Genomic DNA, 16,721 nt, shown 5'->3' on the forward strand with positions numbered 1-16,721 from the left:
TGGTTCAAACAACTTCAAGTATTCGGCATTTATAACCGAGTACATTACTAGATAAGGTGGCAGATCTAGACGAAAGGAATTGTCACCAATCTGGTCGAGAATACGAAAAGGTCCATACCTCAATGGATTAAACTTCTTACCTTCCCTCTTCAGTCGTTCCTTACCTAACTTTAATCATACCAAGTCACCAATACCGAAATTACAAGGTACAAGATGCTTGTCATGCTTTGCTTTGTATCTGGCTTGTGACTTCTTTAATTGTGCTTCAACAGTTGCATGAATCTGAGATATCTTCTCCAAGAACTGTTGTGCCTTTTGTCGCTCACTTTCTTCCTCCCCCCCCCATTGAGGTGTCACAAGAAAATACTAGATCGAAAGGGCTAGGTGGTAATTAACCATAGCACGTCTCGAAAGGAGATTTTCCCGAAGAACTGTGAACTGCTCTATTGAAAGAAAAATGTAGATATGGTAAACTCTCATCCCAAGTTTTAGGATGCTTAGAATTATATCCCCTTAACATGTGAACCATAGTCCTGTTGACCACTTCTGTTTGTCCGTCTGTTTGTGGATGAAAAGTTGTACTCTTCTTCAACCTAGTGTCCATCATCTTCCATAAAGAATCCCAAAAATGACTAAGGAATCGACTATCCCTATCAGAGATAATCGAAGTAGGTAAACCAAAATGCTTCCACACATGCTCAAAGAAGATCTTTGCTGCACCGACCCCCATTACCGTCTTTGTACATGGAACTAATGCAATCATCTTGCTGAATCGGTCGACCACAACGAACAAGTAATCATAACCAGACTTGGTCTTTGGTAACCCACCAAGAAAATCCATAGAAATACTCTCCCAAGGTCTTGATGGTACTGGTAATGGTAGATATAACCCACGTTTCCTGTTGGAAGGTTTAGATGTGCTACACAACTTACACCCTCTAACTAACTTAGCCACATCATATTGCATCTTTGGCAAAAAGATATAGCATTGGAGGTTAAGTAGAGTTTTATTCATCCCAAAGTTTCCAGCAACTCGGGAAGTGTGTGCCTCTCTCAACCACTGTAAACGATCTCCATCTTCTGGTATGCAAAGTAACTGACCTTTGTATAAAAATCCATCTTGAAGTTCAAACTCACCTTTCAAACCACTCTTTACACCTTCTAACACCTTCTTGAAGTCCCTGGTAGATGCGTATGACTCTGCATACTCTTGAGGAACAATCAGCTGAATTCTCATGTCCACCAATAATGCTCGGACTGGTGGACAAGACAACATATCTGCCAACTTGTTTGTTACTCCCTTCTTGTACCTAATGAGAATGTTGAAACTCATCAAGTAAGACATCCACTTCATGTATCGGGCTTGTGGTAGTTTCGTCTGAGCGTATAGATACTCCAATGGTTTGTAATATAAATGTACCAATACTTCTTTACCTAAGAGATACACTCGCCAATGCTTGATACATTGATATAAAGCATAAAATTCTTTGTCATAAGGTGCGTAGTTCTTAATAGCACCTGAGAACAATTCTGAATGGTACTCCAATGGTTTACCATCTTGTAACAACACTCCTCCCATTGCATAGTTAGAAGCGTCGGTCTCAACTTCAAAAGTACGCTGTAAGTTAGGAAATGCCAACACTGGTGCTTCTGAAATCTTCCTTTTTAGTAACTGAAAAGCGTCTTCATGGGTTTTCTTCCATTCAAACTTTGCCTTAGCTCCCGTCAAACCATGCAATGGTTCTGCAATATTTGAAAAATGCCGGATAAACCTACGCAAGTAGGTACAAGCCCCTAAGAAACTTCTGATTTCAGTTACGGTATTAGGTCTAGGCCACTTAGTGATCACTTCAACCTTCCTTGGATCAATTTTCCGTTGTCCACCACCAACAATGAAACCGAGATACACCAACTCTTCCTTCCCAAACTCACATTTCTTCACGTTCAACTTCATCTGGCCTTCATGTAACACTTTAAACACCTTTTCAACGTGAACGAGATGCTCTTCCCAAGTTCTGTTGTATATTAGGATATCATCCAAGTAAACAATCACAAAATCTTCTATAAAAGGTCGTAAAAAATCATTCATCAAACGCATAAACGTCGCTGTAGCGTTACACAAACCAAAAGGCATCACCAACCATTCAAACAAGCCTTGTTTGGTTTTGAAAGAAGTCTTCCATGTATCATCTTCTCGGACTCTCATTTGGTGGTATCCGAATTTGAAATCCAACTTTGTAAAGACTCGAGCTTTTTCCAATTGATCCATCATGTCGTCTATCCTAGGTAGAGGATAACGGTTCTTGATAGTAATCTTGTTTAATGCTCTATAATCAATACACATACGCCAGCCTCCATCTTTCTTTGGTACCAAAAACACCGCTGATCCACAAGGTGAAGCACTTGGCACTATCATCCTAATTCTAGGATTTCATGGACTTGTTTCTTAATCTCATCAGATTCCTCGACGGTCGTGCGATAAAGACCTACATTAGGCAGAGAACTCTCCCCGATCGACATGATTTCATGATCCACACTCCTTTTTGGTGGTAACCCTGTGACATCAGAAAATAAATCCTTGTATTTCAACTTCAACCTTTCTAGGTCGCCTTCTTGTTGAGCAGTCAAGGCTGCTAAACTTACTCTACTCGGCTCCTCTTCAAGAGAACGGATCACAAGGGAATGAACTTTGTGCTAGCATTCACCAAACTCTTAGCCTGAGTGGCTGTGATCAAGCTTTCTCCCTCAAGAGGAGAATCTATAGCCTGAATCTCAAAACTTTCCTCATCTTTGGTAAAGGTATACTTTTGTTCCCTCATGTGTAGAGTTGCATCTCTATCCCACAGGTAAGGACTACCTAGTACTACCTGGCATACATCCAAAGGAACTACATCTCATGTAACTTCATCAATATATGACTCATCTAGAGCAAATTTGAACGTTCACTGCTGTGAAACTTGTAAGCCTCCTTTCTTTTGAAGCCATCCTAAAGGGTATAGTTTTGGATGTTTGTTAGTCTTCAATCCTAACTTCTGTACCAAATAATTTGAAAGTAAATTCTTCTGACTTCCCGAGTCAATAACAACATCAACTAGTGATGTTTTTACTTGCATCTTCAATGTGAAGAGTCGCTCCCTAAGATAATCTTTTGAAGGTCTTTCTTTTGCCCGGTCATAAGATAAAGTTTTGAATTGGGTTCCGTTAGTCCCTGGACTTCTTTTGGAGTTTGAGTGACTAGTGCTTCCTTCTTGGCTTCTTTCCTCTGTAACCCTTTAGGTTTTAGATGAGGGTTCTTAACCCAACACTTGTCGATAACGTGACATGTTTGCTTACAATGGGTGCAAGACAAACCTTCCTTGTCATTAGACTTCCCTTCTTCTTTGCTCATTTCACCTCCTTTCACAGTGGTACCTACAGATTTCACCTTAGTATTTCCCTTTGAATCAGATTTATTAAGCCTGCCTTCAATGGCATTAGCTTTTATACTTGCTTCGGAGATAGTATCCACTGAAAACATCTTCAACTCCTTCCGTATATACTCCTGGAACCCGAAAATATACTTCATATAGATAGCATGATCTTCCAAGTCTAAATCCAAAACCATAGCTTGATTCTGAAATTCCGAAGTATATTCTTGTATGGTTTGGTTGTATGATTGCTTCAAGTTGTACCACTTGAACCATCTCTCCTCAAGGTAGCCAACCAGATAAAATTGTTTCCTTACAACTTCCTTGAATCCTTTCCACGAAAATGCTCCCTTACCTAGGTTTTGTCTTTGATAAGCTTTCCACCAGGTTAGAGCATGCTTTTGTAGCTTCAATGCCGCGAAAGCAATCTTTTCCTTTGAACCATATTCAAAGAAAGAAAAATACGTCTCTAGACGTTCAATCCAATAATCAAATTTTTATACATCGACACTCCCATCGTAAAATGGAATATCAATACGAAAATAAATTTTCAGATTCTTACCATGAGGTTTTTGTTGATGTAGAAATTTTAAGAAGCTCACTTTTCTTCTTATCTTCATCTTCATCTTCTTCCTTTTCTTCTTCTAATTCTTCTGAATCGTCTTCTTCTGGATCATCTTTTTCCGAAGCTTCAGGTGTAGGTGTAATGTTTTTCTTCGTCTTCGGATTTAGTGTATGAGAACGAATACATTCACTCAGCTCCTAAAGGGTAACTTGAATAGACTTCATGTCTGTTTGCAGCGTAGTCACCTTTTCTTCCATAGTTTGTGGTTCGCCTTCCTAAAGGATCACCATCTGACTTTGTCATCCTTGATCCCCTTGTTTTCTTAACATCCTCTAACTTCTCGAGTACCTCACCAAGCTTTATGTAGAGAGATCTAGTGAAAACCATAAACCACAGGGATCTACCCTAGAAACTAACATTGCTCGTGATGCCAACTTGATACATATTGATCTCTATACCTTGGTAACTATTACTATAAGGGCGGAATTCAGGATAATAATAGACGAGAAACTTAGAGAACAGAACACAAGTAGTAATTCGAAGAAAAATATCTTCTCTAGATTATGAACAAGAAAACAATTACAATTCTATCTTTGTTACACTCACAATCTCTCTAAACAGTGGATCAACCTTAAACTGTTTGCTAGCTTGCACAAGTATTGTTCCAAGCTTCTCCTAGGTTTTCTGTGCCTAGTATTTGTCCTTAGCTATTAGCCAAAGACCTTTATTTATAGCCTTCATCATACTTAGCCGACCAAGGACTTCTATTAGAAATATATTTCCTAAACTAAGAGTATTGCCTAAAACAAAACTCTTCCCTAACTAGGAATTCTGCCTAAACAAGGATTCCTGCCTAGAATAGGATTCTTCCCTCAACTTAGCTTGAGGTAAACTAAGTTCCCTAAATGAGTACAGATACACCTGTATCACTTATGGTGAAAAATTGATATGTAATCTTTCTTACAAGCTCGTGATTTTAATAAATGGGTTCTTGTTGTAAGAGGATACAATACTTTAATGATGGAAGAAGAAGCATCTGTTGTTCTGAAGGGCACAGAAACTTATAGCGATGATGAAATCAGTGATGCTAAACAAAGCTATGATGGATTAAACATTATTATCCACGCCGCAAGCCAAGAACTTCAACACCATCTGTCTACGTGTACTAGATCGAATGATGCTCGGAATATCTTAGAAACTATATTTGAAGAGAAGTCTGCAGAGAAAGAAGCACGACTTGAAAACCTAACTTCTTACTGGGAAAACCTGCATATGGATGACGAAGATTCGTTTGAGAAATTTAATCACAAGTTGTCAGAAATAGTGAATACTTCTCATGCACTAGGAAAGATTATTTCTGAAAGGAATATTGTGATGAAAATTCTGAGATATTTGCCAGCTCGATATGAGTCTAAGAAACATGCTAACACTGAAGGAAACAATCTTACCACACTTTCCAGAGCACCCTTGTTGGAAAAAGATCTTTGATCATGAGCAACTCACAGCGAAAGAGAGGACTTCTGCTCTAGAAGCTGTGACCAAATCAAGCTTACCTCCTCCGAAGACTAGCTTGTCCTGGGATGATGAGCGCTACAATGATGATAACGAATTTGAGCTCACCATGTCTATGGTCACGCAACATGTCAGAAATTTTCTCAGAAGACATAGAGAAAGACGTTCTGGAAAACGACGCTTCATATCAAATTTTCAGTATGAATCTTCTTCTCAATGCAATATCACGGGTTCAGACATATATAAAATGAATGCCAAGTAAGGAATATTATCAAGGAAATAATGCTCTCATAGTTTCTCTTGATGATAAGCCGGATGAGGTTCCTTCTGAAGATTAGACAGAAAATTCTGTAGTAAAAGCAGAAACACTTGTAGATCCTAATTGTTAGAGAAATTCTCGGCTGAACCCACAAGTTTTGACATGTCAAGCTAGTTGCTAATGTTAGATGATCCAAACTATATTTTGATTTCTAGTCTACTAAGTCAAGTCTCGGATTAGGTTAGCAGCTGAGTATCAGACATCACCCTCGAAAATTGAAGATCGATGAAGACATTTAGAGAACTTCTATATCAGGTATGTAAAGACTGAACCATTCTATTTTACTCATTATCTTACCATTATATCTACTGAGACGATTTCGTATGACTTATAACATATTTACAAAGAAGAAGTTTCGAGTCAAGCCTGTTTTATTAAAAATCTCGAAATATGATTTTAGCAAAGATGTTCGACGATCCTTAACAATATTAGTTCTAAACAATTTATTGTGTGAATTAATTTGTGGATCAATTGAAAATTGCCCATGCAAATGATTTTATTACTTGGGAATGTTTCAAATATGATAAGAGAGAAATTCAAAACTACTGATATTTCTGCTCGGGGTAGATTGGCAAACCAGTTCGCAAACCATAGAAAAATAGGAAGATTGGTGAACCAGTTCGCAAACCATGAATTCGGTTGGGAAAAGTTTACGAACCCGATTCATGAACCATTGTCAACTGAATTCTTGAAGTTAGTATTTTAGGCTAGCAGTTGGCGAACCCGGTTCGTAGCCAACTGAGTTCAGTAGTCTTGTAGGGTTCATAAACTGTTGTACCAACTGTCCCAACAGATTTTAGCGGATACTGAAAGACTTATTTTTTTAAAATATGTTTAGCATTGCTAGATTCCTCTGAAATACTTCTAAAGCTTCATCGATCACTCAAACACTTATGTGTCTGCATCATGACTAAATTCTTAGGTGGTTAAATTAACATCAAATTGTTTTCAGTTCTTTAGCGAACTTGCCAAACCGAACAGTCATTATACACAGTTCCAGAACTGGTCCATAGTGTATATACTTTTGTTGTATTTTCAAGACCTAAAAGTGTTTGCTTGATTCCCAAGTTATCAAAGCTTGAATTCTAAGCAACCCCTGGTCTTTGAAAACTATAAATAGAAACGCTCTTTCAACTGGGAAATTCAATGCCTGATACTTTGTGTCTTAGTTGATTCTAGAGTCGTCCTCTATAAACCTAGGTTTTCTCTGAGAAACATAATTAGTTTACAACAAAAAGACTCCGCTTTGGAGATTCGTGAAGTCAGGTCCCACTATATTTATATTGATAGTACATGTATCCTGATTTTTCTTTTCTGTTATAGAGGTTTTCGCAATATCTTTCAGGAAAAATCTTTAGTAATCACAAAGTTCTCTTCGTCTCATACTTTGTGATTCCTCAAGATAGATATCTGAAAATTGATCTTAATTGATTTTTTGAAGATTGTTCTTGAGAGGTGGTTAAGAATCTAGGCCACTCTTCGGGATTCATAAGTTCCATATTTGTGAGGTTTGCTAGCTTTGTCCCGAGATTTGGACGAGGTCCCGAGGTTTTTTTACAGTTGTGGTTTCCTTGTTAACAAAACACAAAACTTATGATGTTTGTGTTTTTCTTTTTCCGCATTGTATTGTTTATCTTTATAATTGGATTTGCATAATTTGTACGTATTCAATTTTAGTAGATACGTCCATCTAATTGTGATCAATTATAACTCGTTTCTTATAGAATTTGTATCTTGAAAGATAGGACTAGATTATTTGGATACGACTAAATTGATCTTAAATAGTTCAACAAGTTCCGGCTCTCCATACATTAATACATTCGAGCAGTTACTGAGATATGGCTGGGTGCTCACTTTGTATAGTACCACTGTAGATTTTAGTTAACCTTAAAACAGTAATTTAGATGATCATGAGGTTCTCTTAAATCAATTTTATTCACACATTTATTCAAGTTTTGGACACTTATTCATTATTTCTTCTGCGTAAACATTGCAATGATGTTTTATAATTACTGCGGAGGAATCTCATTCCTAAACACGAGGAACTCATCAAATTGTACCAGATTATAGAGACGATAGATTTATTACAAGATGTGAAGTACTCGTGTCGAAAGTAAGATTTAATTAACCAGAGCATATATTGAGAACTTCCTCTAAAGGAGCATGATCGCCGGTTCCTTTATCTTTCCTTGCATATAACAACTGTTTTCCTTTGAAGACGAAAATTCCTCCCTAATAAAGATGGAAAAAAGAAAGACATGATAAACAAATTGGGTGAAGCAAGTTACATAGTACGAAGAATTAATGTAGCACAACTGGGTTGAGCATGTTACTTAATGGAGTATGTGGCGCAAACCGCACACTGTACTTAGGTTGCATATGTGAAAATGATGCTTCAATATATTTCAGCTAGTTCATTGCTCAGATGTTATTTACTGCTGGTATCTAAAACACTACTGTAATGCTAGAGTTTGAGCTATTAAAAATCCTAGAATTTCACTGGTACGCGATTATACCCTCCATTGAATATAAGAAAGGAGGGTAATTTATAATTTTGGCGTAACGTAAGTGAGGAATTAAAAGGTTTGAAGTTTTAATGCTATACAAAATTATGAAGAGAAGCTCAAACATACTAAGAACAGGAGGAGATGATACCTGTTGCAATATACTACTCCTATCATCTGGAGTTGCTTTAATGGTGTAATTCTTCCAAACTTTTTTCAGTGCCCCAAATCTTGAAAAAACGCTAGCCTGTAAGGTTTCAAGCTATAAACTGATGAATATTGATAAATGATTTAAGGTTCCTGCCTAAAAATACAAGGAATAGTGATTACACTGGCTCGGTTGAAAAATGTGCGGCCAAAACCGTAATATACTCCCAAAACATCATAGGCCTGTTAGATAAAAGGGAAAATGGTTAGGTCATTGAAACATTTCATAAGTAAAAGATGTAGCAAAACTGGGTAAAGCTCGTCGACTGTTACCTTGCGATCAGGATCCGCATAAAGGGAATCCATAGGAAAAGGCAACTGTGATATAACATGTGTAAGAATAATTAGCTTAAGATAAAAAGAAAAATGTCAACGCCAAGTCTCACTATTTGAATATAAATCTTAATCTAAGGCAACATGTCTTTGCGACTCCTTTGACAGTTCCTGTACATAGACTCCAGGTTCTTGATACCCTGAGACATACGTCTGCGGACTAACTCCAATCCAGGTAAATACTTTGATATGCAAAAACTATATCAAATCAGAATTGAAACCTTATAGAGCCTTGTGTGACTTGACATGTAACATCGAGTGCCAGAGAACCTAATCAAGGCACATGCAAGACTAGCCAAACATAATTTGTCTCTTCTTTCTAAATTCCCTGCCTGAAAATTTGTACTGATTCCAGTGTTTGGGATAAAACTCCAAAGCCACGCCAATTTGAACATGAAGTCTATGCAACAGTCAATCTTATGTTAAAATAAAGGGATTTAATCTTCGGCATCCGCTATTCATGTGTTTCAGGTTAAATTAGAAAGAACTACGGGAAATATCCACTCTCAAATAAAGATAAGAATAGGCAGTGTATGAGAATCATAAACTTGGATTTGGGTATACCACCAATTACTAATAGTTTCTCATACTCGGTTTCAACGTTTAACTGTGTCCTCATTAATATCTCTAAGCTTGTTTCAAGAGTGAAAATTTCAAGTAGGTATAAAGATTACCCGCTCAGCAAGAATACGTGCATTTTCAGGCGTGCCAACACCAACAGCAACTAATTTCACACCAGCAGAATCAAACCTCGACTTTGACTCTTTGAGTGTTGAAGCAAGTTCCCAGCTTCATATGTTTAATCAACATAAAGATGCATGATTAGGTTCATGAATTCCTCCAAAAGAAAGTCTCAAGTTAAAGCAGTGTGCACAGCACTGTAACTCTCCATGCTTACCAACAAATACACCCAAAATGCCTCAGAAGTGCAACAACAGCCACACCCTGAAAAATGTTTAAAACAACAAAAAGGGCTCTTTTAATTGAGTGGATGTAAAAAAAGACAATGAGAAAATTCGGATTAAATACAGTCCCAGTAGTCAGTCCTGATTTCTTTATTCGGAGATACTGCAAATTCGGACTCAAATATATTCCGCCTAGAAAACCCATGGATAACCAGAATGTGACTCTTTTGAGGATTGTACAAGCCTAAACTCCTTTAAGTACGGGCTAGCCAGATAACCTGAACTTTTTTTACTTCCCTCGCCACCGGTCTATGCTACATGTACTCAACCATATCCCTGATATCAGAAATCTCTCAGTGGTGGATTTTGTGTTCCGAAACTAGCGGCTCACCTGTATAGGAATAGCCTCCATAACCGATATGGGATTTAACAGGGACATTTTGCAAATAATTTCTCATGGATCTATTGGTGAGGAATTACCACAAAATATGTCTTGTTTAGGGATGCAAGTTCATTTGTGCTTTGGATGGAGTCATCAAGTAGGTGTTTGGTGGTTGTATCCAATGTTAGTAGTTTGGTACCTACGGTTACTCAAATATATTCCGCCTAATCAATAAAGAAGTAAGAAGTGAACTTCCAAAACCTGATCAAAATAATATATAAACTGTAAATTACTACCTACAACAACTAAATAGACCTCAAATATCAAAATTCTCTCATACTGTAAAAGGCTGAAGGTTGTGCCATGTAATTGTTGGGTTTTATATCATTGGCGAAGTTGTAACATATCCATGAAATGTTCATTTTCTATGAGAACATAGTGAAACAATCATCAAACAAACAATTTACCACTAAAACCACAAAACTCGATAGAAAATCAAATCAATTAAGCACAAGAAATCTTTAAGTTACAAACCTCTTCTTGGTCCCATAAATCCTTGATCATAACTGATTCACCAGCTGCAGTCAAAATACTAACATCCCCAAGAATCTCACTGATACTTTCACTAAAACCAGCTGGAGAACAAGAAAAAGAAACTCTTACAACAGGCATGTTCTTTTTCCTTTAAATTTTCAAATCCTAGAAATCAATTGAATTGATGAGTTCATTTCTTTATCGTGGAGAGCAAATAAAAAAGTTGTGAATTTGTGAGGAAGGAAATACTTCCAGCAGTACCACAGCCACAATTTCTAAGCGGTCCTCACATACTCCTCAAGCAAGGCAACATAATGGCTAGGGCCCATTATCTTTAAAGCTTAAACGAACATGTAGTTGTGTTCGGGAGACTGGCGGCTCAAGAAGGTATAGGAATAGCATCCATAACAGGTAAGGGACTTAATAGGGACATTTTCCAAATAATATCTCATGGATCTATTGATGAAGCACTTTTTTTTTTTTTTTGGCGGAATCACTATCAAAGAATATATGATTGTGGTTAGGGAGCATTGAAGACTTTCAAGTTCATTTGTTATTTAGATAGAGTCATCGACAAGTTAGTTCGGTTGTGCCCCACGCTACACTACTAAGCCGATTCATAAACACTAAATTCACTAATCCGAAACCTGATCAAAATATTATACAAAGACTAAATTACTAATTAAAACAACTAAAAGACTGAAAGTAGTGCACTGTAAATGTTAGGTTTTAGATCATTGGTGGTTGTAACATATTCAAGAAATGTTCATTTTCTATGCACATGTATCGAAATACTCATCCAATAAAACAATTTACCATTAAAATCACAAAAATCAATTAAGCACGAGAAAATTTTAAATTCCAAACCTCATTTTGGTCAATAAAACCTTGATCATAACAGATTCTAGAGCTGCAGCGAAAATACTAACATCCCCAAGAATCTCTTACAACAGAAGAAGATGATCTTTTCTCTTGAATAACCTTAATAGAAGGAGAAAGATAATTAATTGAAGAGAAATGAGATCACCATTTTGTTGGAGAACACTTTTTTTCTGCTTGTCTAGCAGAGATTAAATCTAGAAATCATTGAATTTTGTTGAGAAGGTAGATTTTTGCTTATAAAAGTTGGGTTCTCAATGGAGATTTCGAGAGCCAAAAAAAAGAAGCGTTTAAAAGTTAGGTCTTTGTGTAACGGGTTGTAGGTTTGTCTTTTATCTGAACAATTGAGGCCGATTTGTCTATAGGGAGAGAAAATCTGGACCGCTACTCCAGGCCAACTTGAGCCAAGTTTCTAGAGTCGAAATTCAATTGATTTCTAGGATTTGAAAGTTTGGCGTAAAAAACCATGTCTGTGATTTCTGCTCATCAAACCCTAAACATGAAACAATCTAGTGTTTTACCACCATCTACATCAATGACTCAGTTCTCTTCAATGTTTCTTCTTCAATTAATTCTCTTTTCTACTAAATTTACCTGAGAGAGAAAACTTAGGAAAAATCATCTTCTGTCGTAAGAGTTTCTTCTTCTTCAACGGTTGGTTTTTGTGAAAGTATCAGCGATTCCTGGGGATGTTAGCATTGCGTCCGGTGAATCTGTCATGATCAAGATGAGGTTTGGAACAATTTTCTTTGCTTAATTGATTTCCCTTTTTATTGATTTTAATGGCAAATTGTTTATTTGATGAATATTTCAATTCATTTTTCATAGAAAATGAACATTTCATGGATATGTTACAACTTCACTAATGGTCTAAAACCCACCATTTACATCGCACAACCTTCAGTCTTTTACATTAGGACAGAATTTTGAATAATTATCTGGACTTACTGTCTAGGAATTTGCCATTTCAAAATTCTGAGGTCTATTTAGTGTATATATATTATTTTGATCAGGTCTTGGAATTTCAATTTTTGACCATAGGAACAGAACATGTAACTTAAGGGAGACACCTACCTTGTTGATGACTATTTCCAGATAAGAAATGAACTTGAATGGCCCCTAAACATGAAGTATTCTTTGATAACTCATTCCTGCTAAGAAAAAAAAAGATGCCTCACCAATAGATCCATGGGAGACTATTTGTAAAATGTCCTCGTTTGAGTCCATATCAGTTCAAGGTTCATCCTATACCTTCATGAGCCGCTAGTCTCCAGAACACATAATAATAAGTCCAACTAAATGTACGTTTAAGCTTTAAAGATAATCGGCCCTAGACATTATGTTGCCTTTCTGAGGAGTAATGACGACTGTTGAGAAACAGCAATGCTGGAAATTTTCCTTCCTCACAAAATCACAGCTCATTTATTTGCCCTCCACGTTAAGTTTTGAATCTCACAAAGAGAAGTGATCTCGTCAATACAATTGATTTCTAGAATTTGAAAATTTGAAGGAAAAAAAAATGTCTGTAGTAGGAGTTTCTTCTTCTTCTTCCCCAGCTGGTTTTAGTGAAAGTATCGGTGAGGCTCTTGGGGATGTTAGTATTTTCACTGCAGCTGGTGAATCTGTTGTGATCAAGGATCTATGGGATCAAGAAGAGGTTTGGAACTTAAAATTTTCTTGTGCTTAATTGACTTTTTATTTCTATTGATTTTTGTGATTATAATGGTAAATTGTTTGTTTGATGATTGTTTCACTATGTTTTCATAGAAAATGAATATTTCATACACACGGGTACAACTATGCTAATGGTTTAAATGGCGCAACCTTCAGTCGTTTACATTAAGAGAGAATTTTGAATAATTCTTTGGACTTGCTGTCTTATTGCTTCAAAGTTTAGTTGTTTTAGTTGGTAATTTTAGTGTATATATATTATTTTGATCAGGTTTCCGAATTTCACTTCTCAACTTCTTTATTGGTTAGTAAATTTAGTAACCATAAGAACCGAATTACTAACGTTGGGGACAACTCCCAAACATCTACTTGATGACTCTATCTAAAGAACAAATGAACTTGAATGCTCCCTAAGCAAGACATATTCATTGGTAACTCACTCCTACCAAGAAAAAAAGTGCCTTGCTGATAAATCCATGAGAAAGTATTTGCAAAATGGCCTTGTTAAGTCCCATATCGGTCTTGGAGGCTATTCCTATACCCTTGTGTGCCACTAGTCTGCAGAACTCAAAATTAACGTCATTTTCCTCCCTATTCCCATTAAGTCGACAAACTTACACCATTGGGGGACTTCTGATAAGGTTGAGAACATGTATAATAGACCGCCGACGAGGGAAGTATAAAAGTCAGTTTATCTGTCTAGCCCATGCTTAAAGGAGTTAAGGTTTTGTGCAGAGAGCCCCTTCTTACTCAATAGAGTCACCACCTGGATTATCAAGGAAAGTCTCTTTTATTCACAGGTTTTATAGGCTATATATATATTATAGTCTGAATTTGCTCTAACTCTGGATAAAGAAATCAGGACTGACTACTGAGACTGTATTTAAACCGCTTTTGATCAGGACTGACTAGTGTGATATCTTTCTCATTGTCCTTTTTACATCCTTTCTCAATTTTAAGAGCGCTTTTTGTTTTTAAACGTTTTTCCAGGGTGTGGCTGTCGTTGCACTTCTAAGGCATTTTGGGTGCATTTGTTGGTAAGCTTGGAGAGTCTCAGTGCTGTACACACTACTTTAACTTGAGACTTCTATTTGGAGGAATTCTTGAACCTAATTATGCATCTTTATTTTGATTAAACATATGAAGCTGGGAACTTGCTTCAAAACTGAAAGAGTCAAAGTCGAGGTTTGATTCTGCTGGCGTGAAACTAATTGCTGTTGGTGTTGGTACACCTGGAAAAGCACGTATTCTTGCGGAGCGGGTAATTTCTATACTTACTTGATATTTTCACTCTTGATACAAGCTAAGAGTGATTATTAAGGAACCTGTCAAACATTGAAACCGAGTATGAGAAAATATTAGTGATTGGTGTTATACACAAACCCAAGTTTAGATCCTCATACACTGCCTATTTATATCTTTATTTGAGAACGAATATTTCCTATCGTTATTTTAAGCTTAACTTGAAACACATATGAACAACATATGCTGAATATTGAATTCCATTATTTTACCATAAGATTGACTGTTTCATAGACTTGGAGTCCAGATTGGCGTGGCTTTAAAGCTTAACCTCAAACACCAGAAGCAGTAAATACTTGAAATGACAAACAAATTTTCATGCAGGAATCTAGAAAGAAGAGACAAATTATGTTTATTATCAGGTTGACTAATCTTGCATGTCCCTTGACTAGATCCTCTGGTGCCGGAGGTTAGTTGCAAGTCACATAAGGTTGTATGAGGTTTCCGTTCAACTAGATATAGTTTTTGTGTATCAAAATATTTCTCTGGATTGGAGTATACAGTCGGCTCTAATATATGTTTTGGGGCATAGAAAACCTAGAGTCTTTGTAAAGATGTCAAAGGAGACGAAAATGCATGTTGCCTTTGATTAAAATTGCTGAGGTTTGCAGAGGTATATAAGATTTATATTGAAATAGTGAGACTTGGCAGTGACATTATTCTCGTTATCTTAAGCTAATTATTTTAACACATGTTATATGACAGTTGCCGTTTCCTATGGATTCCCTTTATGCAGACCCTGATCGCAAGGTAATAGTCTTCCAGCTTTACCAAGTTTTGCTACATCTTTTACTAATGAATTGTTTAGATGACCTAAACATTTCCCCTTTATCTTACAGGCATATGATGTTTTGGGATTACATTATGGTTTTGGCCGCATTTTCAACCGAGCCAGTGTAATCACTATTCCCTGTATTTTTGGGCAGGAGTTTATATGCTAGACCAAAGTTCATCTCCTTGGCTATAACTTGTGTCAATAATCATTTTTATAACTTGAAACATGACAGGCTAGCTTTTTCTTGAAATTCGGGGCACTGAAAAAAGTTTGGAAGAATTACACCATCAAGGCGATTCCAGATGATAAGAGTAGCATATTGCAACAGGTATCATCTTCTTCTTTTCTTAGTATGTTCAAGCTTCGCTTCATAAATTTGTATAGGATTAAAATTCGAAACTTCAAACCTTCTACTTTCTCATATATGTTATGCCAAAATTCTAGAATTACTCACCTTTCTTATTTTCAAAAGAGGGTATATCGGCGTACCAGTGAGATTCTAAGATTTGATAGCTCAAACTCTAGCATTATAGTAGTGTTACCTAATTTCAAATAGCTTTCCAAGCATGTACGTAAGAGTAGATACCAGCGGTAAAATATACATGTTCAAGCTCAATATACATGTTCAAGCAATGAGCGTTAACTTTCGTAACAGAAATATCTGAAAGCATTGTTTCATGTGTGCTAAGTACAATGTATGGTTTGGGCCACATGCTGCAACGTACAGTTTGTGCCACATGTGACATACTTAACTTGCTCGACCTAATTGGGCTACATGTTCCGTAATCCGTAACTTGCTCATTCCAATTTGTTTACAATGTCTTTCTTTTTTCCATCTTTATAAGGGAGGAATTTTCATCTTCAGAGGAAAACAGTTGTTATATGCAAGGAAAGACAAAGGAATCAGTGATCATGCTCCTTTGGACGAAATTCTCAATATATGCTGCACTCCCGTTGCTTAAATCTTACTTCCACACGCATGCTTCAATCTTGTAATGAATTGAATGCAGGTTAGTAGGTACCGTTTCTGTAATCTGGTACAGTTTGAGATCCTGGTGTTTAGGAATGTGAATTATAAAAGACCATTGTAATATTTACACAGGAGAAAATGTACAAATGTGCAAAACTTGAAATGTAATTATGTGTGAATAAAATTGATTTCATATGACCTCATTGAACAGCTTGATTATTGTTTAAGGTTTACTAAAACCTATACTGGTTGTACTACACAAAGTAAGCAGCCAGCCATATCCCACTAACTACTCCATGCAATAATGGATGGAGAGCCGGAACTGTTAACTATCATTTCTCCAAAGTCCTAAAGTTCAATGAGTATATTTTTAGCACTAAACATAGTCATATAAATATACTCAGTAACTCTTCTACCCTGACCGAAACCTTATCCAGTACCAAAAATCTATTTGTA

General features: G+C 36.6%; 2 protein-coding genes across 2 annotated transcripts; one reads left to right on the plus strand and one right to left on the minus strand.

The window, feature by feature from the left end:
• Positions 1 to 7,719: 7,719 nt before the first annotated feature.
• On the minus strand, positions 7,720 to 10,943 carry LOC113283534 (thioredoxin-like protein AAED1, chloroplastic). The gene is made up of 7 exons (XM_026532832.1): positions 10,669 to 10,943; positions 9,746 to 9,792; positions 9,522 to 9,636; positions 8,788 to 8,832; positions 8,638 to 8,697; positions 8,459 to 8,554; positions 7,720 to 8,035 (listed from the first exon to the last, which is right to left on the minus strand). Exons 1-7 carry the CDS (start codon positions 10,804 to 10,806, stop codon positions 7,928 to 7,930), a joined length of 609 nt encoding a protein of 202 aa, XP_026388617.1. The 5' UTR covers positions 10,807 to 10,943; the 3' UTR covers positions 7,720 to 7,927.
• Positions 10,944 to 11,468: 525 nt separating this feature from the next.
• On the plus strand, positions 11,469 to 16,462 carry LOC113283535 (thioredoxin-like protein AAED1, chloroplastic). Its single transcript, XM_026532833.1, has 8 exons — positions 11,469 to 12,279; positions 13,058 to 13,204; positions 14,209 to 14,255; positions 14,365 to 14,479; positions 15,226 to 15,270; positions 15,360 to 15,416; positions 15,528 to 15,623; positions 16,141 to 16,462. The coding sequence occupies exons 2-8, from the start codon at positions 13,067 to 13,069 to the stop codon at positions 16,255 to 16,257; spliced, it is 615 nt and encodes a 204-aa protein (XP_026388618.1). The 5' UTR covers positions 11,469 to 12,279; positions 13,058 to 13,066; the 3' UTR covers positions 16,258 to 16,462.
• The last annotated feature ends 259 nt before the right edge of the window (positions 16,463 to 16,721 follow it).

Source organism: Papaver somniferum, chromosome 5, assembly GCF_003573695.1.
Source record: "Papaver somniferum cultivar HN1 chromosome 5, ASM357369v1, whole genome shotgun sequence".
Lineage (NCBI taxonomy): Eukaryota > Viridiplantae > Streptophyta > Magnoliopsida > Ranunculales > Papaveraceae > Papaver > Papaver somniferum.

Bases quoted from the DNA above. Each gene is read 5' to 3' on its own strand.
- LOC113283534 (XM_026532832.1), bottom strand. From the start codon at position 10,806: ATGCCTGTTGTAAGAGTTTCTTTTTCTTGTTCTCCAGCTGGTTTTAGT. The intron at 9,793-10,668 runs GTTTGTAACTTA...AACATTTTTCAG, and splicing joins ATTTATGGGACCAAGAAGAG to GGTGTGGCTGTTGTTGCACT. The intron at 8,036-8,458 runs GTATCATCTCCT...CATCTTTATTAG, and splicing joins GGAGTAGTATATTGCAACAG to GGAGGAATTTTCGTCTTCAA.
- LOC113283535 (XM_026532833.1), top strand. From the start codon at position 13,067: ATGTCTGTAGTAGGAGTTTCTTCTTCTTCTTCCCCAGCTGGTTTTAGT. The intron at 13,205-14,208 runs GTTTGGAACTTA...ACGTTTTTCCAG, and splicing joins ATCTATGGGATCAAGAAGAG to GGTGTGGCTGTCGTTGCACT. The intron at 15,417-15,527 runs GTAATCACTATT...GAAACATGACAG, and splicing joins GCATTTTCAACCGAGCCAGT to GCTAGCTTTTTCTTGAAATT.